The 24,560-nt window shown below is 41.8% G+C and overlaps 1 protein-coding gene across 1 annotated transcript in view; it reads left to right on the top strand.

Annotated features, from left to right (window-relative positions):
- The window catches only part of LOC122816286 (nuclear receptor coactivator 7-like), a 1,918,671-nt gene that overhangs the window by 1,801,265 nt on the left and 92,846 nt on the right, over positions 1 to 24,560 (top strand). Inside the window, exon 6 of the mRNA XM_044089024.1 lies at positions 20,033 to 20,140. Within this exon, the coding sequence (XP_043944959.1) occupies positions 20,033 to 20,140 (108 nt within the window). The remainder of the gene's footprint in view (positions 1 to 20,032; positions 20,141 to 24,560) is intronic.

Here is a 24,560-nt window from a genome sequence, read left to right as displayed (position 1 = left end):
CTTCCCCCCTTTGAGCCAGCTGTTTCTTGTTCCCTGAAATATCTTTCTTGGAAAACGTTATTTCTAGTGGCTATTACATCTGCCAGGAGGGTGTCTGAACTTCATGCTCTTTCGGTTCGACCCCCCTATTTGGTTTTTCACAAAGACAGAGTATCTTTGAGAACTAACCCAACCTTTTTACCTAAGGTCGCTTCAAAGAACAATTTGAATCAATCCATTGATCTCGGTATTTTTCCCTAACTATTCAGACAGAGCTGAACAAAAGCTACATTATCTTGATGTCCATCGTCAACTTAGATATTATTTGGACAGAACAAAAAAAATTAGAAAATCTGATCAACTTTTTGTTTCCTATGCGGATAATAAAAAAGGCCTTCCTGTTTCTAAAGTGACTTTGTCCAGATGGCTTTCTTCGGTCATCACTGAAATTCATACGCTCAGGGGAAAACAGCTGTGCTCAAAACCTAAAGCACATTCAACTAGGAGTTTAGCTACTTCTACAGCTTTTCAAGCTAGACTTCCTTTGGACACTATTTGTGCAGCGGCCACTTGGGCTACTCCTCACACTTTTGTTTCCCATTACAAATTGGACTTGGCCTCCAGGGACAGAGCCAGTTTTGGCTCTACAGTCCTCAAGAGTTTGTTCCATTGAGCCACCCAGGATAGAGGTGCTAGGGGCCTTGGTCCCATCAAGCAAGAATGAAGGCGAGATTGACAACTTAACATTAAGAAGTTATGTACCTACCATAATGTTCCATGTTAGTTGTCTTCTCTCGCCTTCTTTCTTGCGACCCTCCCTCCTTCCCCCTGGCCTGGACAGACCTTGTATAAGAAACTATTATGCTAAAGACCATTCAGACCTGGTCCTTTTTCCATCTGTAAGTTTCTTCTTCCTTTGGGAAGTATTTTATGCTTGGTGCTATTGCCCTTTATTAACAAACGAGATCTGGGTACTTACCGCCTTGCATCATGGGATATGGGGCTGCCTCGAGCTGGTAAAAGTGACTCTCGAGCTTTAGCAAGTGCCGAGTCGGAGCCGAGGGATCGGCTCTGAACCCATCAAGCAAGAAAGAAGGCGAGAGAAGACAACTAACATGGAACGTTATGGTAGGTACATAACTTCTTATTTAATGAATTATTGTAATCTAATATGTATTTTTGTAACACACAGGGTACAAATTAATTTTGTGTTGACTGATATGTTGTTTTGGAAACTTCTAGTGGTGTTATAGTATTGCTTATTTCTGTGCTGAAAAACATTTGCCATTGTGCTGGGCTTTGTGTTGAAGTTTGAGCAGTCTAGCTGCAAATCATGGGCTCTTTTTTATGCAAGTTTTCTCTCTCTATTGTGTATTAAGTCAGCATGTATAAAAATAGTGATGCGGTATGCAACGTTAAATGTAGATCAGATTATATGAATCTGTATTAACTAGCTCTGCACCAGTTATGGCTAACTTTATCTGCTTCCTAGAAAGCCTTACTCTAAAATAGGCCATTTCAAGTGCTTCTGTGTAGATTTTGGAGGTGATAATATAGGCTTCTTCACTGCCTCTACCAGCAGATTGGTTGAACTGATTAAATTGTGTATTAATTGTTCTGATTTGAAATGTCTTAAATATTGCAAATATGCACATTGTAGAAGTGGATAATGCATTGTGTGTTTCAAAATAATGTCCAGTTGAAGGTCATTTAAATGTCAATTTTCAGCATGATGTAAGAATAGGGGGGCAGAGTTGTTAACTTAAGTGTCGAGACTGGAGTCAGGATGGTTAGTCATGCAGATTTTAGCACTGAGCATTTTTGTTTTTAATTATTTCTGTTGTATATATTTTTTATGTGTATAAAAAAATGGATCAAACTAAACTGATGTCATATTGTCATTGTGCAGTCTACAGAGAAGCATATACTCAGAAAAGGCTGAAGGCCTCATGGAGTTAAAACCATTCTGTTACAGATGTTATTTTCCTGTGTTTGACATCTTTATATGTTTAATGCACAGTAAAGTTTACATTATATTGGAACAGAAGTTTTTGCGCTCAACACATGGAGCTCTCTTGAACCAGAGAAAGCACAGTGGGCCTTCCATTGATATCAGAACAGTACTCTGTACATTCAGATAAAAAAATGTGCTGCCGTGTATAGAGGCAACAGCCCCCCCCCCCCAAAAAAAAACAAACAGGCATAAGCATGTACACACACTCATTAACTGTCATCTTTCTGTATTTAGCATGATCACAGATTAAATTTCGAGAGCACAGAATTTTCTGACTTGCTTCGACCTCCCCAGGGTGGCTGCCTTCACATATGAGAACCATTGTTTTAGAGGCTTTTGCACTTGGCTTGAGTAATTATTCAAGGGGCCCACATGGTTCTGGGATACTGCAGTAGTATGGGCATGGGTATCAGGATGCTGAATTCATTGATTTACACAAGTATTCCTTCATATGGAAGAGTCTGTGTAATACAGGACTTCAGCACTCTCTCTTTTTTTTTTTTCATCCTGTGCCTTGAACATGACTTTTACTTTCTGCTTCCAGTTACTCACTGCTTCCCATCACCCTTAAGTCCTCATACTGCTGCATTCATCAAGCTGTATCATCTTTACAAGCTACTGGAAGGTGACAGACGCTTGTATGTTACTAGTTATCCACAGAAGACTGTCATAATTAAACAGTTATTTGGTAACTGTAATGAATGCTAATTTTTATATTACTTTTGAATGTACTCACAAGTGGCAAGTGTCTGCTAATTCAAAGAAACATTTTAAAAGCAAAGACATTTAAATACAGTTTAATTCTAAGGACAAGTGAGCTGTCTTCTTTATTTTACCTCTAAACATACAAGGGTAGTTCTCTGTAGTACTACAGATATAGAAGTTGTGGAGATCAAGGAATACTACAGGTGTATAAGAACTTAGGGGGCACCAAATCACAGACAGGAGACTGGGAAAAAAAATTGCAGTCATTTCCTGGTGTAACTGGATACTGAGCCATATCCCTGAGTATATGTCAAAGTTTAAACAACTGAGAAGTAACAAAAGTACATAAATAACAGGAATTAAAGCTAAGAGGGTTATGTTACCATTCATAAAGTATGCACTAATGACCAGGCCCCGTAACGTACAGGGTCCAAATGATCCAAGTTTGATTAATGGCATGGGTGCTTGAGAAATCAGGTGGGAAGATTCAGTCTGAATGGCTCATGGCTTACCTATCCTGTGTGGAGGCAAGCAGCTTGGCTTTCCAAAGTGGCAGTACCTACCAGAGAATAGGCAGTCACTTGCAGAAGAGGGCTGGCAAGCTTGCACTCTTAATGCCATATGCATACTGCAGAGCTGAGAGAGGTAGTGGTGCATGCATTTGTATCTTCATAACTAGTGAGCTATTTTGAGTAAACAAGCTTCCTAGTGGGAGAGTAGGGTAGTCCACTCCATAGAACCTGCAGGCTGACAGACTTCTAACACTTGACTCTCCTCAAAGGAATGAATGAGTTAGTAGGGCTTCTGGGAAAGAGTACACACCCCAAAGCCAGGAAACTCTGAACTTGATTTTAGAACTCAGCTGTACCTTGCAGGATTTAATTGGAGTCCATGGCCATACCCATTTGTACAGGATCTGAGTTTGCACCAATTTCCAAAGAGAGCAAGCATGCATTTCCAACCAGGGTTATGCCCGAAGAAAAAGGAACTCACTTTTTTTTCTCTTTTCTGTAGGAGACTGTAATGCTTACCAAAACACAGAAATGGGGCTGGCACTCATTTTTGTAGACCCATTTATTTATATATATATATATATATATATATATATATATATATATATATATATATATATATATATATATATATATATACATTTTTTTTTTTTTTTTTACTGGTATACAGCAGTAATATTTAGTGCAGAATATATGTCCTACCCCCTGGGTCAGTATGTAACACAACCCTGTAATCTGTGTTCTTTAACAAACCTACTTAAATAGTAATCTTTGTAGTTCAGCAGATGTTACACTCATCTTGGTGCTGGAAGATCATTAGGCTACGGGGTCTCTTCCCTCCTAACAGACAGTTGGATTAATTTCTAGTACTGAAACTGCAGTGTATTTTAAGGGGGTGCTGCACTCCTGAGTGTGCTGTCATTCAAATGAGACATTAAACCAGGAGTCTGTCTGCCTGAGTTGTAATAGCTTGTATGTAAAAGATACGCAGTGCTTGCCAAAGAGTGTAGGGTAAGTCCCTTTGTGCCCTAGTCAATTTTCTTGTAGCCAGTATGAATACCACTTCAGGTGGTGCCCCCCCCCCCCCCCAAAAAAAAAGGAGGCTATTGGCTTAGTGGGGCTAACCTGGTCAACAAAGTTTAATTAAATGATTGAATGTACCAGCAGTATATTGAATTTGCAAACATTGACATCTTAAGTATTCGCCATGAGAGGACTAAGAGGAATGCTGTGTTTCAGTCTCTATATATAGGCACACATTTCTGTTCATTTTCTGTTTTCTGAATATTTATTAATGTGTTTAGTTTAGTGCCCTTTACAGTAAATTCCTATCCGTTTGCTACCCTTATTAACCCTAGGCGTGAATGTGTGTGTGTGCCTTCTGTGGAAGGTTGGGCGTCTGGCTGGCAATTCGACACTGTAAAACTCCACTGTCAATCATGAGCGGACAGGCGATCCACTGTGGCGACCCCTAACCAGGAAAAGCCGAAAGAAGAAGATTATCTGTGCATCTGAAGCCCTCAACTCTAGGGTAAAACTTCTGTCTTACTGTGATATGCAGCCTGCCTCCATGCTCAAGCTTTGAGTAGGAGTTCATAGCAAGTTTCTTATTCTGATTTGCAGTGTGCTTGAAATCTCAATCTCATTGTCAAAACCCAAACGGCATTTGCGCAGCACAAATTAGTGTAAGAGACTTGCACAAGTTTATGCCATAAAACTCTATAAATCCTACCCACAAATGGTAACGCTGTGCATGGTTAAAAAGAGTCTGATTAACATGCTTTATTTTTCTGTATGGAGCCTCTGTTTTAAGCTGGTGGACTTTGATCTAGAGGGAGCAGCATCCCTAAAGCATGTCATTTACTTCACAGCCAAGTGCTCGGGTTAAAACAATAGACCAAAGTGCATTATTAAGAGGAAGTTGCTATGTTCAGGGTTTTCTTCTTCCCAGAGGTGCAGCAGTATCCTGCGTGGGTACGGTATATTGCTGGTTTACACAACAGAAAAATGGTCCTCTTGAAAAGTGAGTTAATTTTTAGTTATCAGCTTGCTTTTTGAGGAAGTGACATTCAAGGAACTAACCACATCTCTCCACTTCCTCCTGAGGACAGTCATAATTTTGGCAGAATGCATATGATAATGCAGATCAGAGACTCTCCTGAAGCTTTCCTTTTTCCTTAAAGCAGATTATAGCAGGTATGCAGGATCTTTGCAGACCTTTTGTAAATTGCTTGATTGCCGATACTTTTAAAGATGCAGTACAGCTGAACCGAGCTAATCTACATGGCATAGTTTGTTTTCTGTAATGGAAACAGGATTTTGTTTCACCCACTGACTGTGGTCATTGTGGGCTGAGACTCCAAACTTGACTAAACCACATTATTGGCTGCTTTAAAGTGCAACTGCACACCATAAACTTCACATTCTGCACAAATAGTCTAAGGTTCCAGATAGATTCGGCAAACTAAACTTACATAGCTTCAATATTAGTGGGCCTTAAATTACATAATTGATGTACTGTACTTTTACAGAGAGCACTTCTTCCTGAGATTGAAGATGTAGCTGACAAGCTTTCAACACTGATGCTTTTACTGCATACTGTTGATGCCTTTTTTGGGTATCCTGCTCACCAGCTTGGCACTTGGGTGAGACACTTTTCTTGTCAGTATAGCCTTCCATACTTGTGTTTGGTGATAACATTTCTGTAATTGTTAGTGTTTTCTTTTTGTTTCTAAACTGACTTCATTTGTGAAGTAAGGCCTTCAGAGACAGAGACTCCAGTCCATTTGCAACCACATAGGGGATGGAATGGTTGCACATGATGCACTACAAGATGAACTTGTTGAATCACAGGTACCGAAACTGTAAATAGTCCACAATTATTAGCATCACCCCCCCAAAAAAAATTAAACAAAAAGATTTATAATGTAAATGAAGACCTCTAAGAACAATTAAAACAGTGTTTTTGCTGCCCCCCCAACACACACACTTAAGCTTAACCAAATCTGAGTTCATGCTACCTTGAACATGAGTATAAGGGCATATCACATATTTGTTTGATAAATCAGGTTATGAAAAAGAATGTGGTCATAATCTCTCCAGTGTAGTGCGATCTCAAGAATTGGAATGCAGAGCAGGTGTGGACCAAAGTTTTTACATATGGGTTAATGCTGATCTGTCCTGCAGAAAAATAACAGATGCTGTTACTGTCACAGTAGTGTTTTATAACATGAATAAATGTTGTTTCACTTCTTCCCTTCATCGTTTTGAGTTTGGCTTCATACATGTTGTGCTAATGAGTAATTGAGCCAGTTTGTAGATAGCAGTTTTTGCGCTCTGCAAAAGAAGGCAGTGTACCCTCTTGCTTTTTCCTTTGTTGACTCAGCACTTCAGATTTGGGCAGTAGTAATTAAGGGTATAGCTTTGATTTATGTTATATGTAAAATGGTAATTAGAAGCATCAGAATGGATCTAGTGCCCCAACCCCCCAAAAAAATACTCATGACTACTGCTGTGGAGGAGAAGGGCATGTGTGTTTCAATTCACACCCTATGAGCAGCCCCTTAAGAAAGTACAATATGCAGGTATAGCAGTGTGTAATTTTAATCTTCACAGTTGTGGTTTACTCTCCATTACATCAGTTTTCTTGCACACACCCCATTAGTTGTTATCTCATAAGTGCATTTTTAAAGTTTGGGTATTTTATTTTTCAAATTTACACATTCATTGCATCATTGCTTTGTTTCTGATTATAGTTTTCTTGCACTAATTGCACAGATTGTAATGTTATGAAAAACAGCACTTGAAGGTCTTGTGGCTCCCAGCTCGAGAGGTGAACCTTATTCTGGCTGAAGCAGGACCAGGCAGGTTATTTCAGAAGGTGCGCATTGCTGCATCAGGACACATGTAACAGCTACTAGGAGACTGATATGCTTTTCTTTTGTTTACACATCTGCTGATCCACTGCCATCTTCCAAGATGTTCTTCATGTTTCACTGTTGCAGTCATTACATTTGGGTAATCTTCTGGCAGGTTGCCCTCAGTCGGCCTGAATAACAAAGTCTTGGGTCCTGTGTCGGTTGCTGTCTCCTCTTCCATGACGTCAGGTCGTCAGGGGTATAAAACATGCAGCCGATGCCATTTTATTCAGTCTTTCTTGCCGTGCAGTGCCCGAAGCAGAAGCAGTTCGCAAGTGCCGGTCGGCCGACTCCTGAAATTTTCGCATTCGAGTTTCAGAACCGAAGTCTTCAACTAAAGCTAAGTACCCCGTTGAAAACTTTCTTGCTCCTTACCGATGTCAGTAAAAGTTAATAATTGCATTACTTGTGGGAAGCAAATACCTCATAAGGATTTTCATTTGTACTGTATTCCTTGCCTAGGCCCAGATCTTAACGTGCCTTGCTGTCGGTTTTGTGCTAGATTTAACCAACGCACTATTAAGCGTCAGTATATTTTTGCTTCAAAATATTTTAGATCCTGATTTAATTACCCTGAAATGTTGTCGATTAGCAATCTGACTACTGGAGTTGACAAAATACGCAAAGAAAAAGGCAGAGACAGACAGTCGAGGTCCAAAACCGACGAAGCTTCTCCTAAGCCAGTCACCGGTTCGCCGGTACTCAGTGAGGCACTTTCACAGCCCCTGATACCTGCTACTTTTGAGTCGCAGGCCTCTACCGAGACCCCTGCGGAGTCCGGTATGCCACGAGATTCTCAGAGTATTGAACCCGTGGATGTCTCTCCCTTGGATGGGTCCAGAGCCGCTGAGCAGGCACCGGCTTCTGAGGGTGTTTTCAGGCCTCAACATTTTTATATAAAACCGATGCCAGCTTCAAAAACAAGATCAAAAACATCTTCTAAGTCTAAAAAAACAATGCATGAGCCACTTGCTCAGGCCCCTATGCCTAAAAAAACAGATGATCAAAATGGCTGAGGACTTAATTACCTTGATCAGGGGTTCACAGGCAACAACGTAAATGAAATAGTGAACAGTCTGGTGCAGGAATGAAATAATGAACAGTCTGGTGCAGGAATGAAAACGAATGATGCCTCGGCTCGGACTGTTAGAATATTTAATAACACACAACAACAGAAAACAAGTTAAGCGCTTTCATCTGGCTGGCAGACTTCTTCAGAACATAATTAATTGTTGCTGCACTCATTAAATACCATAATTTGGCGCCAAAAAACTATAAAAATTTGAATTTAAAAACACACTACACAAATGCAAAGAAAATTTAAAAGCACACTACACAAATACATTGTAAAATAGGACATCTACATAATTGATGTATATTGCTTAATAACAATATTCATTCTGTAAACCTGTAAGTTAATATGTCATTACATATCTCATCTATTTAAAAGCCCATCTATAAAAACTATCTATTAAACTATAAAAGCTATAAAAGCTATTTGGACATAATTAAATATGGTTTGATACTAATTAAATCATTGATTCCTGGATAACTGGTGGCGTCAACATATATCTGCCACCTACTTTCTTTCATAGCCAATAATGCTTTAATATTTCCACCATACGGTGAAGGTCCCACTGTATCAATGATATTGAATTTAAAATAATGTCTTTCACCACTGTGTGATATATGCCGATATAAGGCATTCTTATTATCCTTGGTTCTAATACTGTATTGATGTTCATAGATGCATCGTTTAAACTGTCTCTTGGTTTGCTATGTAGAATGCATTGCATTCCACACATGTAGCTAAATAAACCACAAACTTGGTGTTGCAATTACCATATCTACTATATAAATATGTTTTATTAATATTGTCCAACTTGCATCCCTTAACCACATTGATGAATTTGCATTGATTACACGCTCCACATTTTTTGGTGGATGTACTTCCTCCTTTCTTTTTAATACCATTAGATTCCAACAACTTCTTTATATTAAAACCTGTTTTATATACAATATTGGGATATATACCCAATATCTGTGTAATGTCATCATTGCGTATAACCTGATTCCAGCTTTCCTTAATAAAGGTTTCAATATTGTGAGCTATAGATGAATACATTAACACACATACCCTTCGACTATGTTCGTCTTCAGGGTTATTAGGTTGTGTAGAAATCACACTACCAAAATTCCCTAATAGGGACATATACTTTTTACCCCATTCACTTATAACGTACTTAATTATGTCATTCAAAAGGTTTTCTGGATACCCCCTAATAGTGAACATAGATTTAATGAAATCCAATTCTTTTAATATAATTTCCCTAGTGGAGGACATGCGGGCAGCCCTAATGCATTGCCCTTTGAAAATGCTTTTGATCACATGGGGATGGTGATTACTACTATATACTAAGTAATCGTTGGAAAAAGTCTCTTTCCTATAAATACAAGATGTGAAGCCATTGTCCCCTTGACTAATATATGTGTCCAAATACGCTATTCCACTAGTACTAATGGAATGTGTGAATTTGAGAAATTCTGTTGTATTATTAATGTAACTGATGAAATCAGAAATCTCTTCTATGGGCCCATCCCACAGCACAAAAAGGTCATCTAAAAACCTGGTGTAATGAACAATATACTGGAAGTATTCTGATTTGAACAAATATTCAGATTCCCATTCAAGCATCACCAGGTTTGCAAATATGGGAGCACAAGCTGCTCCCATAGCCACACCCCTGGTTTGCTTGAAAAACTCATTTTCAAACTGGATATAATTGTGGTCCAAGACCAACCCCATCATGTCTGTAATAAGGCAAATTTTGTCCCAACTCATACTGGAGCACTTCCTCAAACTACCGCTGAAGTACTGTAAGCCCAAATCCCTGGGAATGCAAGAGAATAAGTCAGTTACATCGATAGTAATGAAAATAAGGTTGTTTCTCCATACTTGGGATGTTAACTGTCCCAAGAACATCCAAGAATCTTTGATTAAGTGTGGAATATTATTATACACAGGTTTGACCCATTTGTCGATAGCAACACCCCCCTGCTAAGCGGCCTAGGCAAGACACTGATTATGAATCTTCAGATCAGGTTTCCATTTCTTCTGATTCCTCTTCTGATCAGGAATTTTCTGTTCCACCCTATGAGGATTCAGATGCAGAAGAATCAATCCCATCTGCATCTCCTCCTGAGGCTTATTCTTTTGGAGAAACCTTGCATACTTTAAGGGAACATTTTCATTGGGAGAGTCAGGATTTCTCTGAATCAAAAAAGAGGCTTAGGGATTTCCTTCTTCCTCAGCACAGGCCTTTGGCTATACCTCCTGTATTAGACATTGTTGATGATGTGTTTTCGGAATCGAGCATGGCTTCTGATTCTTTACCTCTGGCTCCTAGTAAGCCAGACAGATATTACCGGGTTCCTGACTCCCATAAATTTCTATCTCACAGGGTCCAAAAGGTGTAAAGGCCTCTACAGCCAAAAATCCTACCCTCTCTGATAGAGATTCCAGGGAGCTGGATAGATGGGGAAAGAAGGTTTATACACCTGCAACCTTGGCAATTAGGGCCTTAAACTCCCAGTTTCACATGCTTAAATATCAACAGCATGTTATGGGCTTATTGAAACAGAAAATTATGTTGATTTCTGATTGTGTGGAAAATAAAGAATTACAGGAATTTCTGCATGCAGCAGAACAGGTTGGAAAGCATACTTTGCAATGTGGTTTTGATTCCTTGGAGGCCTCTCGCAGGGCCGCAGTTACTGGATCTGTGATTAGAAGGCATGCCTGGCTCAAAGAGCAAAATCTGCCTGATCATGTTAAAGCTAAATTGTTGGATGCCCCTTTACAGCATGATACTCTGTTTGGTAATAAGGCAAAAGAGGTTTTAAAGAAAATGGAAGACAAAGCTAAATCTATGCAAACTGTAAAAGATTTCTTACAAGTGCAGCCACCCAGGTTCAGTAGGCACTGGCCTACTAGAAATTGGTCCTTTCCTGTCTCCAACAGAGCCTCTCAAGGCAAATCCAGGCGCTGAAAAGGCTCTAGATACCAATCACAGGGTTCTTATAGGTGAAAGCAATGGGGTGCCTCCACCTCCAAATCTGGAGGAAACAAAGCACTACCCTACAGTAAGTAGTCTCAATGACTTCCCTCTATCTCCACCATGCACTTATCTTTTGGCAGCCCCCTTGGGGGGGGGGAATTACCACTTCATGCTCAAAATTGGAAGTTAATTACCCAGGACAAGTGGGTATTAAACATAGTATCCCTGGGGTACAGATTTCATTTCCATACTTTGCCAATTCCAAATGGTTGGCCAGAGCTGCCACAAAATCAATGGGCAGAGGCTCAGAAACAAGTTGCATCCCTCATGGATATGGGCGCTATTCAACTAGTACCAGAACAGGAAAAAGGACAAGGCTTTTATTCAAGACTGTTCCTGGTACCCAGAAAAGACAATGCCTGGCGTCCAATACTGGACTTATCGATTTTGAACACGATGTTCATCGTGTTTCACTGTTGCAGTCATTACTCTTGGGTTATCCTGCTGGCAGGCTACCCGCTGTCGGCCTGAATTCCAAAGTCTTGGTCTGGCGTCGGTTGCTGTCGCCTCTTCCCTGATGTCAGTGCACCAGGGGTATAAAAGATGCAGCCGACGCCATTTTCTTCAGTCTTTCTTGCCACACGGTGCCTGAAGCAGAAGCAGTCCGCAAGTGCCGGTCGGCCGACTCCTGAGATTTTCGTGTTCGAATTTCAGATCCAAAGTCTTCGTTTAAAGCTAAGTACCCCATTGGGGAAACTTTTTTCTAGCTCCTGGCAATAACCTCTGCAAGACGAGTCTCGGAGTTACAGGCACTCATGGCTGTGGAACCTTTTATCATTTTCCATCCAGATAGGGTTTCTCTGAGGACGAACCCAACATTTATGCCTAAGGTAGTGTCCAGTGTGGCCCTTAATCAAACCATTCACCTGCCTACCTTTTATCCAAACCCACAGAACAAGGGTGAGAGACTTCTGCATTCTTTGGACATGCACAGACAGCTACGCTTCTACTTGGACAGAACTAAAGCTTTCAGAAAGACTGAGCAACTTTTAGTGGCATATGCTGCAGGATCACATGGAAAGGCTATCTCAGAACAGACTATTTCAAAATGGATAGGCCATTGCATTCGTTTCTGTTACTCACAGCATGGCAAATCAAGTGCCTAAGGGCATTAGGCCACATTCAACCAGAGCAGCAGCCACTTCAGCAGCCTTCCTCAGAGGAGTAAGACATCTTAGAAGCTGCAACTTGGAGTTCAGTGCACACTTTTACAAAGCACTACCACTTACCACTCTACACTAAATCCAGAGCAGGCTTTGCCACTGCAGTTCTGCAGGGCCTCATAGCCTCTCCTAATCCTATTTAGCCCAGCCTCCCATCCTCAGCTTTAGGATTCAACCCAAGAGTATTGCTGCAACAGTGAAACACGATGAACATAGTACAGTTGTGTACCTACCATAAATGTATATGTTCGAGTGTATTCACTGTTGCAATCCAGGTTACCCTCCCACTATCCCCCTTTCTTTTGCTGGGTCTTATCTGTACTTCTCTATTCTATACAACCTATGTGGTGTATTTGTTTGTAGATGAAGGAAATATTTACTTTAGTGCATGCATGTTTATTGGCATAATTTATTTAGCCTACCTTTTTGGGGGCACCTGACATCTGGTGCAAGAAAAACTGAAGAAAATGGCGTTGGCTGCATCTTTTATACCCCTGGTGCACTGTGACGTCAGGGAAGAGGCGAGTGCAACCGACGCTGGACCAAGACTTTGGAATTCAGGCCGACTGCGGGTAGCCTGCCAGCAAGATAACCCAAGAGTAATGACTGCAACAGTGAATACACTCTAACATCTACATTTATGGTAGGTACACAACTGTACTTTCCTGGACATTCCAAAATTCAAAATGCTGACTTTACAACAGCTACTGCCTATGCTGGGTTAGTGACTCTAGACTTGAGGCATACCTGCATATCCCAATAAGGGAATTGTGCAGAAGATACCTCCGCTTCAAGGCAGGTTTTTTGCATTACCAATTCTCTCTACTGCCCTTTGGCTTATCTACTGTGCCCAGGGTCTTTACAAAGTGCTTGCACCAGTAATTGCATTTTGCAGACAAAGAAGCAAACAAATTTATCCTTACCTGGATGACTGTCTCATTCAAGCAGAGAACAAGGACATTCTTCTTCAACATCTGGCGTTTGTAAAAAGGCTTCTATCATGCCTAGGGTACACAATAAACGAAAAGAATTCACAACTGGTGCCCTCTCAAATAATTACATTCCTGGGTGCAAGCTTGAATACAACTGCCCAGATGGCTTACCTTATGCCAGACAAACAAAGGCAACTGGCAACATACTTCAAACAGATGGCAACATAAACCCAGTTATCTGCAAGACAAATTCTGCAGGCTTTGGGGTTCATGGCATCCTGCATTCTACTAATTCCATATGCAAGACTGCATATGAGGAAACTTCAGTGGTACCTAAAAAGTTTATGGAGTCAACATTGTCACAGTCTGGAAACAATGATTTCTCTCATTCCCTGCCTACAACAGGAGTTTCTTTGGTGGTCAGAGACATGTCACCAAAACAAGGGATCGTCATTCACTCTACCCCCTGCCACCCAAACCCTAACTATAGATGCATCAGACTATGCTTGGGGAGCCCACTTGGCAGGGAGATGCATTCAGGGCATATGGAGCCCAAAACAAATGCATCTGCATATCAACCAGAAAGAGATGCTAGCTGTTCAGAATGCTCTGACAGCCTTCAAGGACTTACTTCATCTAGGACAACTACTGATAAAGACGGACAACACCACGGTTATGTGGTATATAAACAAGCAGGGGGGTACACATTCCTACTACCCCCTTTGCAGACTAGCCATTGTATTGTATAACACAGCCTTGACTTACCGAGTACATCTTCAAGCTCGATTCCTGCCAGGAAAATAAAATACTCTGGCAAACGACCTAAGCAGAAGTCTTATGGACCCGCACGAGTGGAAACTGGATCCACAGATCTTCAGCATGGTAACACAGAAATGGGGGAGCCCAGACATAGATCTAGTTGCCTCTCCCCAAAATTATCAACTGGACAAATTCTGCACAAGGACTTATCACAGACAAGCATGGAAAGTGGATGCCCCATCCTTCAGTTGGAAAAACCTATCAGTCTATGCCTATCCCCCTCTGCCTCTTCTCTCCAGGGTCTTACTAAAGGTCAGACAGGAAAAACCAAAAATGATCCTAATTGCTCAGGACTGGCCTCACCAGCACTGGTACCCAATTCTAAGGAATATGTCTCAACTCCCTCCATGGTACTTGCCTCAAATACCTCATCTACTGTCTCAGCAGAACAATCAAATTCTGCACACTCAGCTCCAAACTCTGAACCTTGCAACATGGATGATCATTTAATTATTGAAACACCACCTCTCAGTAAATCTGTGATGGATGTCATTTTGGAAGCCAGAAGGCCTAGTACCAGAAAATCTTATGCTGATAAATGGAAGAGATTCTGTGCTTGGAACCAAGCACAAGGAACGGACACAAAACCAAATATACCTCAGATTTTACAGTGCTTAAGTGAGATGCTTGACAAGGGCCTATCTTTTTCTTCAATAAAAATCCATGCCTCTGCCATCTCGTCTCGGCTCATTACAACACGGAGCCTGCCATCTTTTCTCATTCTCTGCTAAAACAGTATCTTAGAGGGGGCCAAAAATTTAAGGCCTCCCAGAAGATCACCAACTCCTGCATGGGACCTCAGTTTTGTGCTGGAAAAACTCACCCTGCCTCCCTTTGAACCAGCAGCTACTGCGGATATAAAATTTTTATCTTGGAAAACAGCTTTCCTTTTGGCAATCGCTTCAGCAGGAAGGGTTTCAGAACTACAGGCTCTCATGGCGTGGAGACTTTTATTACATTTTACCTGGACAGGGTTTCCCTCAGGACCAATCCTCCCCTCACCTACCAGCATTTTACCCAAATCTGCAGAACAAGGGGGAGCAGATTCTGCATTCATTGGACGTACACAGACAACTAAGATTCTACTTAAACAGGACCAAATCTCTAAGAAAGTCTGAGCAACTACTGGTGGCATTTGCTTCAGGATCAGAGGGAAAGGCTATATCAAAGCAGACTATTTCTAAGTGGATTAGCCGCTGCATTCGTTTCTGCTACTTACACCATGGTAAACCTGTGCCCAAGGGAATCAGGTCACATTCCACCAGGGCTGCCTCTACCTCAGCAACCTTTCTCAGAAGAGTTCCAACCAAAGACTTTCTAGAAGCTGCTACTTAGAGCTCTGTTCACATCTTCGCAAAGCATTATCATTTGCCTCTTTTCTCCAAATCCAGGGCAGGCTTTGCCACTGCAGTTCTGCAGGGCCTTATAGCTGCTCCTAATGCTTTTTATTTCCATCTTCCCATTCATAGCTTTGGGATTCTACCCAAGTGGTAATGACTGCAACAGTGAAACACGAAGAACATAGTATAGTTGTATTGTGTACACTTACCATAAATGTAGATATTAGAGTGTATTCACTGTTGCAGTCCGGGTTACCCACCCGCCATCCCCCTTTTCTATAATTTCTCTTTCCTATTTTCTAAAGCCTTTGTGGTGTATTTGCTTTTAGATGAAGGTAAAGTTTATGTTGCTAAAAGTGCATTTACATGTATTACTGTTTATATATATATATATATATATATATATATATATATATATATATATATATATATATTTTTTTTTTTTGCTCTCCATTTGGGGGCACCTGACATCTGGGGCAAGAAAAACTGAATAAAATGGCATCGGCTGCATGTTTTATACTCTTGACGTCATGGAAGAGGAGACAGCAACCGACGCAGGCCCCAAGACTTTGTTATCCAGGCCGACTGAGGGAAACCTGCCAGCAGATTACCCAAATGTAATGACAGCAACAGTGAATACACTTGAACATCTACATTTATGGTAAGTATACACAACTGTACTGTTCTGTCTATGTTCATGGAACACAGTGGAAATTCTCACAGAAATGCACCTTAGAGCAGCACAGATAGCTTTCAGTGTTGCATTATGAATGAATAACTGATACTGACTTTGTAATTTCAAAGGCAAGTCTAGTTTTTCTTTTTATCCATAACCTTAGAGTTCCCTCATAGTAGATACTTATTGCCATTCCAGTACAGTACAGTAAACCTCTTGCTAAATTGCAGCTAGCTGTAATTCAGACCTTTACTGTACAGGAATAGAAGTTGATTTTGTACTGGTTACAGGTCCTAGTTTACAGAATCTGTTTGTACAGCCTGTTTTCAGCAGTTAAGACTGGTTTCACCAGGTTCAGATTGGACAGGTTCAGTAGCAAGCAAGGCTGAGAACAGCCATGCCTTTCTAACTTGGTTTAGTAGACCGGAATGATCCCTTCCCAGTCTTTATGTTGTACTGACGGGAGGGGGTGCAGAAGCATTCTGTGGACTCTTTGGTCTTGTTTGCAGAGCAGCTGCTTTAGTTAGCAGGGTAAATGGTAGTAACGAGTGGGAATTTGAAGGAAATAGCCTTGCACATGATGTTTAAAGTTGATAATAGAATCTGAACAGAGTGCAGATATACTGATCTCTGTACTGTAGAGAAGAGTTTGCTGTCCAGGAAATGGTTAAACACAATGCTGTGACTGATCATAGGAGATTACTAGGCTGTCGACCCAGAGGTCATTTTAAGCCTAGAAAAAGTAAAAAAATGGGAATAAGTGCCGAAAATAGCAAACTCAAAAACAGATACGGCATCAAAAACAGCCACCAATGCAGTTCCGGAGAGTCCACTTTATTAAATACACCAGGAAGCTAAAACACACACAAAAATATTTATGTAAGAAATACGTTTTAGAGATTAGAGGGCTTGACACATGCTTGGTTTTATTCTGTTTTTAACGTCTTCATTTGAGCATTAATAATTGATTTTCGCTCCCTATTGGTGGCATTGTGATTAATGGTGGGTTTATAACCAAGTGAACGGCACTTTACAGTCATTCTGCATCTGATGAAGTCTTCTAGATAAAAACGCAAGGTACTGTATTGGCGTTTATGTTGGCAATTTTTATTTTCGGGTGTGTTTTAGCTTCCTAGTATATTTTAGTAAAGTGGATTCTCCAGAACTGAATTGGTGGTTCTTGGTGCCTTTTCTGTTGTTTTTCATTTTAAGCCTAGCCGTTTCAACCCAATGTAATACCATAGAAGTACTAGTCAATACCCAAGATTGCATTTAGTGATGACTGCCCATAGCCAGGAGGCTTGTGGGTGCTATTCCTGGTAAGAATTTGTGGTGACAGGTTCCTCTTGAACAGTGTCATAGAGGTGCTCACTGGAACTGCTGATGGTGCAGTTACTAGAGGTTTTGCCTGCAGGTAACTTGCAGGGATTGTGAACAGGAATGGCTTTATCCCTGCATTTTCTGGGATACTTTTTTGGCCACTCCCAGCATAGCCATCGAACCTATTTCCATAATTTCATCAACTCTTTAGTTCCTGTGTGTTATCTGATCATTCCCATAATCAGCGGCAGCAGTAGACGTGTTGGTGGTGCACCTTCATCCTGCATGGATATTTTTTTTTTATTGTGCATCTAAATTCCTTTTATGTATCTCAGCAACCCACGATGTGGCATGCAGTGGATACTACATGGGATTGTCACTCACTCACACACTCACTCGCTCACTCATGCAGGCAGCCATCTTCACTAGCAGCCTTGTGTCCTTGGAAACTGATGCCCAAATTGGGTGTCTTAGTCTCTGCTGAAGAATGTTGTGGCAGGATGTCAGTCCTTTAGACATTCTCAGCATTTCTCTGAAGTCGGCCACTCCTTTCCCATTCAGCAATTTAATCAACAGTAGGAGCAGTACAGTCTCTAGTAACATTGCAGACATTACATATGACTTGTAGGTTAAGACTTTCTTTTTCTTTGGAGCTCTTTGTGAAGTATACCAGCCAGTTTATCCATGTCCATATCTTCATGCATTTCCCTTGCAGTGTTCTTATCTTGTGCTGAGAGTAAAAGGGTGACTGCCACAGCTCTTGTTTTCTTCGGTAACATAACTCAAAATTTCCTACTTTTTTCCCAGCTTTCAGATGAACTATTCTTATCAAAAACTGGAGGCACTTTATGATTAGCAACCATCCTCTCCTGCCAGTTGTTACGTACATACAGAAGGAAATAAACACACAGCACAAACTCAATGCAGGACCAACACAGTACACTAAGGAAACGTTTTTGTTTAGTTGAGCGTTACAGAGGACCTTGTGCTGTTTAGGATCAGAAAAGGACCATTTTTGAGATTGGGTAGGAATGCACTGCTCTGCTCTTCCTGTTTCGTAGTGAGAAGCAGTAAATCAGAGAATGAACAGCCTTTTCTCTGTTTTGTTTTTTTTCTCTGAGGGGTTTCAGGTCAATAAATGGCACTGCCTTGCAATTAGTTTTCACCCTCGAAGGGGGGAAAATTGCTTCTTTAAAAATTAGGTGTCCCAAAATTATTTATAACATACCATTTGCAAACAGATTTTTGACTGTGCACAAGTTTTATTTCTTTGCCATTTAGGCTTAAACCACACAACCTGCTTTCAGGAGTGATTTGGAAGACTACAACAACAGGGGGGAGTGCGGAAGGCATACTGAAGAAAGCCTGTAAGAAAAGAACATTACTGCCACATAAACTATGCTAGCATTTTCAGAACAGCACAGCTACATACATATTAGGAGAGTGCACTGAAGTACATCCTCACAGATAGCCCCTCCCACCCCCTCTATCCATGTTCTTTTACTGGTTAACAGTTGTTGTGGGTTTAAACAGTGAATAGGAGAGCCCGTTGGAAGTGTAAGAATGTGTTCCTAAGGCATAGGGAATTCTCATTTTTATTCACAGGAGCAGAGGAGACTTTGAGATAGGCAGTATCAAAGAAGATAGCATTTGGTTTAGGAGGAAGGGGTCTTTATGTGGTAATATTTATATAAACAAAAAAAAAAACAGCATTTAGAGGTGATGTTGCTGAAAGCACAGCTACAAGGTTGGCTTTTTTCTTGCAGTTAAAAAAGGTGTGTGTTGGCTAAGCTGACATAAAGGGAGGGGTGCTTAGGCACGGTAAACAGAGATGGCATAATTCTTACAAAAGCCTTCACCAGGCCTGGAAAAAAAGTTGAGTAGTTTGCAACATGTCATGCATTTAGTGTAAAAACTGTAGAATTTTAGGTCAGCAAATTGGTGTAGTTTAAATTGGTGTAGTTTTAAAAATATCTGCAGGTAAGAGACAAAGTTGTGTCATGTCTGTATGCCAGTTTGGGTGATGGGTGACCGTGGTTGTCAGTTTGGGGACCACCTCCTTTTTTGTGAGATTCCAACAGGTACTATATACTGTATGCACTCTTGAGTGTTACTTAGGAGTTACTGTGCTCATGAAAACAGAAGCACTTGGCTTGCAGGATCTTTAAGTAGCTGAAAATGCTGATACATGGTAGCTGATCTTAAGGAAAGACTGTCATTTCTGAAATTACTGTGCAAAATGGTTTGAATTTCTGCTTGGATCTTGAGACAGCTAGAGAGCCATCTGTTTTGAATAGATAACGTGGATCACAGCAGTGAGGCAGTGCCTAATGTTCATGGATAGCTTTACATACAAGGTGGGGGCACTTCATTTGGTTACAGATGGTTCAGGTATGAATGTAGGGCATTGGTGTGTACTGAGCCCAAGGCAAACATCCGGGGCTGCTGTTCAGAGTTTAACAAAGATGAAAGTGAGTTTCTGTTGTTGTTACTGTATGTGCTGACTGCTAATTTCTTTTACTTCTTCCCTTTCACAGGTGCAGCCTCAAGACAGCCTTAACAGCATAGCTTTGAAGTTCAACATAACCTCAAATAAACTTGCAGAAATTAACAAGTTGTTTTCCCACACAATTGTTCCAGGACAGGTATGCTTTCTTGTACAGCAGGTGTTTGTGTGTCTGTCTGTGGATAGTAGTTACCAAAGGGTTAGAATGAAGTTCATCATTCTTTGATAAGAAAGAACATAAGTGTGCCCCCATCAAACATACTGGGAGATGCCTTCCTTGATGTCTGTACCTTCTTTCTGGTGGTAGAGCATACTATCAGCTAGACTGTTCACAGGGAGCAGTTCCCTTTGTCGTAAGTTGAGTGGTGGTACTTGGAACAGATAGATTTCCATTCTTGATCTCCAGGTTGTGCAGTACTTACTGACGAGACTAGAGAAAATGCTCCTTGGTTTTCATTTATCATTTGGGCCCACAGAGTTTTTTTTCATAGTAAGTTTACCTCTGTTGTTCATGTGGTACACATCCATTTCAGTGCTGGAGCATATGGGGGGGGGGGGAATCTTAGGCTGATAAAGCACTGTGCAGGCCTTTCAAGACAGTATCATCTCTAGCATGTGCACCCCCTCCTCAATCTTTATATCTGATATTGTCAATTTTTCATCTCATCCTCACAGTATGGGCCCGGATCTGATCCATCGGGTCTGACTCGTTCATTAGCAAGCTCGTGGTAACCAAAAAGCTCTTGGATACCTTCCCTAACCCACGACACATCACTCCCCATTACCTGAGATCTCGTTTGCCACTTTGCGAAGATGTGGTCTGGTCAACAAGCTCTTGGTATCGGGTTGTATTTGTCTAAATATTTTTCTCTAATATTCTCTAATTTATTGGGGGTTTTTTTTGTTTTTTTTTTTGTCTGTCTCTCTCCTGCTTTATGTGGTAGTTTAGTACCCCTTTCTGTAAAGTAACCATGTTTTTAATTAGGTTACTTCTGTTCTCCCCTTCTTCCTGGCAGTAACAGTAACCATTTTTTGTAGGTTACTCCTTTTTCCCCCGTTACTGTTGAGGTAATTCTTCACTATCATTAGTAGTCTTTGTCTTCTTCTGTTAAAAAAAAAATCTTTCTGCTGTTTCACTTTTTCTGTGAGCATGTGTGTCTGTGACTTTGTTTTTTGAGAGTTCTCTCTTCTTTCCTGGGTTCAGTATGGCTGAGGAACAAGAGAAACTAGACAGTTTCCAAAAATGCTAGAAGTGCGGGCATAAAATCCCAGTCAGCAACTCACGCTGTCTATGTGTATACTGCCATGGGCCCCTTCACTTACAAGAGGATTGTGCTGTATGCCACTGTTTTAATCACAAAGCTTTACTTGAGGGTAAGAATAAGCTCATGCTAATGGATGTGTTGCCCTCAGCTTTTGGAGAGACTATTTCTGGAGTTTCAAAGAAATCAGGGTTGGTGCCTTTAGCTTTTGAAGAGACTGTTTCTGGAGTTTCAGAGAAATCAGGCTCTGTCTCTAAAAACTAAGTCAGCTCATTCGAGCCCAGCTTCTTCTTTGTCCTCCAGGTCCTCGGACAAAGTTAATGTGTCGGAGCCGAAATCAGAAACTTTAAAATCTTTGAGTGCAGATGATCTTGCAGCCGATCGGAGACCTCGGCTCCGATCTCTGCTTTGTTGGATCTGATTTCTTTGGCCCTGATCCTGCCTGGTAAGGACGAATCAGATCCGTTGATGTTGGATCTGACATCCAGTCCTTTTAAGCCAATTTTGCAATTGCCAAGGACTCAGTACTCTCCATCCTATGACCCAGTTCTGTCAAGGGTACCGTCTCCCTTTCTGTAAGACTCAGATCACCTTCTGCCTCATCCTCCCATTCAACCAGGAGCCTAACTGAAGAAGATGTGGAACGGATGGTACAGGGTATCACTAAGTCTCCCTTGACCTCGACCCTTAAGGTTTAAGGCCAGTCCAAACCATCCATTCCCCCTCTTCCTCCTCCTCCTCCAACTTCAGGGCATGTGTTGGAGCTATAGGATCCGATACATTATGCCCTGTGCCTTTGCCGTCTGATCCAAAGATGTCCCTTTCTTCGGCTAAGACATTCACTCGGAGCTCATCAGCTTTTTTAGGGCCAGAAAGTTCTTGGAGCTGTAGTGAATCTCACAAACCTTGTGTGCCCTTGACTCCCTGGTCTTCGGAGCAGTCGATGCACTTTGGGGCTTTCGCAAAGGTAAGCTCTGCTCCATCATCAACCCCAGGTGAGCTGTCTTCTGGACTGGAGTGGACCCTGTCCCAGAAACATGGTTTGTCTGAGCTGGAGTCCACTTCCATTCAGGAGAAGTCAGCCTTTGGGGCCTTGGAGAGGACTATAGCTGCCACTGCAACTAAGAAGTCACCAACTCCCTTGGATCCGCTACCCCAGCAAGATACCCTGCCTGCCTCCTCTTGTCATCAGGTTCCACAGGGACTGTGGGACCGCAGGCACCGGGGTACCCATCTGGGTACTCCCCACTCTTCCGATACCTCCCCAGATTACCCCACTGAGGAGGTCCATAGGAAGAGATTATGCAAGAGGAAGTATTTGGACTCCATGGAGGAGTCGGCCACTGAGGACACTGACCTCTGTGAGGGTGAAGGATCTCCCCATGGTCACTCCCTGCAGATGTTTCCTTTGGGGAAATTTTGGAGATTTTGAAGCAGACTGGTAGCTGGCAGTCCAGCAATCCTTTGTCTGATGAGTCTGTCTATCTGACTGCCTTTGGTTCTCGCCCATCCACCTCCTGGGTGACTCCATCTACTGATGAGCTCATAGTTTGATCTCATGGCGGGTGTGGGAGACCCCAGATTCCATCGAGCCTATTCCCCAGAGACCAAATAAAATTATCACCGCTCCCTCAGATAAGGCTTTCTAGGAAAAAGGGGTTGCAGTAGACGTCATGTTCATGGCAGCAGTGACCAAGAAGGAACTTTCCAAGGAATGAGCTTTCAGATACCATTGAAGGAGCAGTGGCTGAGGGAACCAGAGAGAAAGTAGCTTCCAAGTTAGCCACCCTACATTTAGTAGCCAACTCGTTCATGTCCATGAGGCTCATAGCATATGCAGCTGAAGGAACAAGCAGAGTGGCGTGTCCCAGCATTTCCATGAGAAGGCATGTCTGGATACGCCTTTGGGATTTTGCAGAACATTTTAAGTCTTCAATCGTCAATGATCCGTTTGATGGCACATCCCTTTTTGTCCCTAAAGTCAAGGATACTCTATCCATGTGTGAGAACGAAGTTAAGACCTTATTTGCCATGGGCATATGTTTTTCAGCTCGTCCGAGACCTTATCCCAAAGGTCAAAGAAGTAGGGAGAAAATGTGATTCAAAAAATTTCAGGGGTCTTACCAAGACACGTGGTGAGTTTTCCCCCCAGAGGCAGAGGGGGAGAAGTCACCCTTGAGGCAGAGAAGGTTGCAAAACCAAGGTTCCCAGGAATATTTCTTTGGGAAGCCTTTCCATCGCTCTTGAAAGGAGGCCCGATTGTCCACCTCTGGACGTAATCAGGGGTCGACTGTCCCTGCACTGGAGAGCCTGGCAAAAGATAACTTCCGATATGTGGGTACAGAGGATAAAATCCAAGGGTTACCAAATTCCCCTTTCCCAAAAACCCCCTCCAATCAAAAAAAATCGCAGACATTCCACCTAGTCAAAGGGATGAAGCAGTCGGTCAGATTCAGAAACTGCTAGAAAAAGAGTCATCCAAGCGGTCCCCCAGACCAGGGTTTGAAACTTACTCAAGGTTTTTTTTGGTTCCAAGAAATCAAGGGACTGGAGAACAATCTTGGATGTTGGCAGATTGAACAAGTCAGTTCGACGTTGCAAGTTCCTAATGGTCACTGTGCAGTCCATACTCCATCAGACTGGATGTGCTCTGTAGATTTTCAGGATGCGTACTACCATGTAAAGATGGACAGATGCTCCAGAAGATACCTATGCTTCTGGCTGGGAGCCAGCCATTACCAGTTCAGAGCACTGTCCTTTTGTCTCACCACCATCCCCAGAGTATTCATCAAATGCATGGCAGTGGTTGGGGCTCACCTGAAATGACAAGGATTCCCAGGTGTTTCCTTATTTAGACCATCTCGTATCTGTGCCGACCAGGCATCTACTACTTCACACAAGAGACTCTGTGCTTCAACTTTGTTCAGAATTAGGCACTACCGTAAATCACCAAAAATCTTGTCTGGAACCCACTTGAGCATTAGAGTTCATAGTAGCACTGTTGGACACCAAGCAGATGATTGTTGAAATTCTGGAAGGATTAACAATCAGAAGACAAACTTCAAGGTTAATCAGAAACAAGAAGATGGCAGCACGTCATGTTCTGTAAGCCTTAGGATTCATGGCCATCAGTTGTGCTAGTCCCTCTCACCAGGTATCCCATGCAAATTCTGCACAACTGGCTTTTCAAGGGTCAATAATTCGTCAACCAGTGTCTCACCAGATTCTCATTACGAACATATGCAAAAACTGTTTCTCATGGTGGAGTTGCTGGGAACAGGTGACTCAAGGTCGACC

This window comes from Protopterus annectens, chromosome 1.part1, assembly GCF_019279795.1.
Source record: "Protopterus annectens isolate FY-2018-M chromosome 1.part1, PAN1.0, whole genome shotgun sequence".
In the NCBI taxonomy this organism is placed as follows: Eukaryota; Metazoa; Chordata; order Ceratodontiformes; family Protopteridae; genus Protopterus; species Protopterus annectens.
The sequence above is the reverse complement of the archived record's forward strand: the minus strand, read 5'-3'. Positions and strand labels throughout refer to the sequence as shown.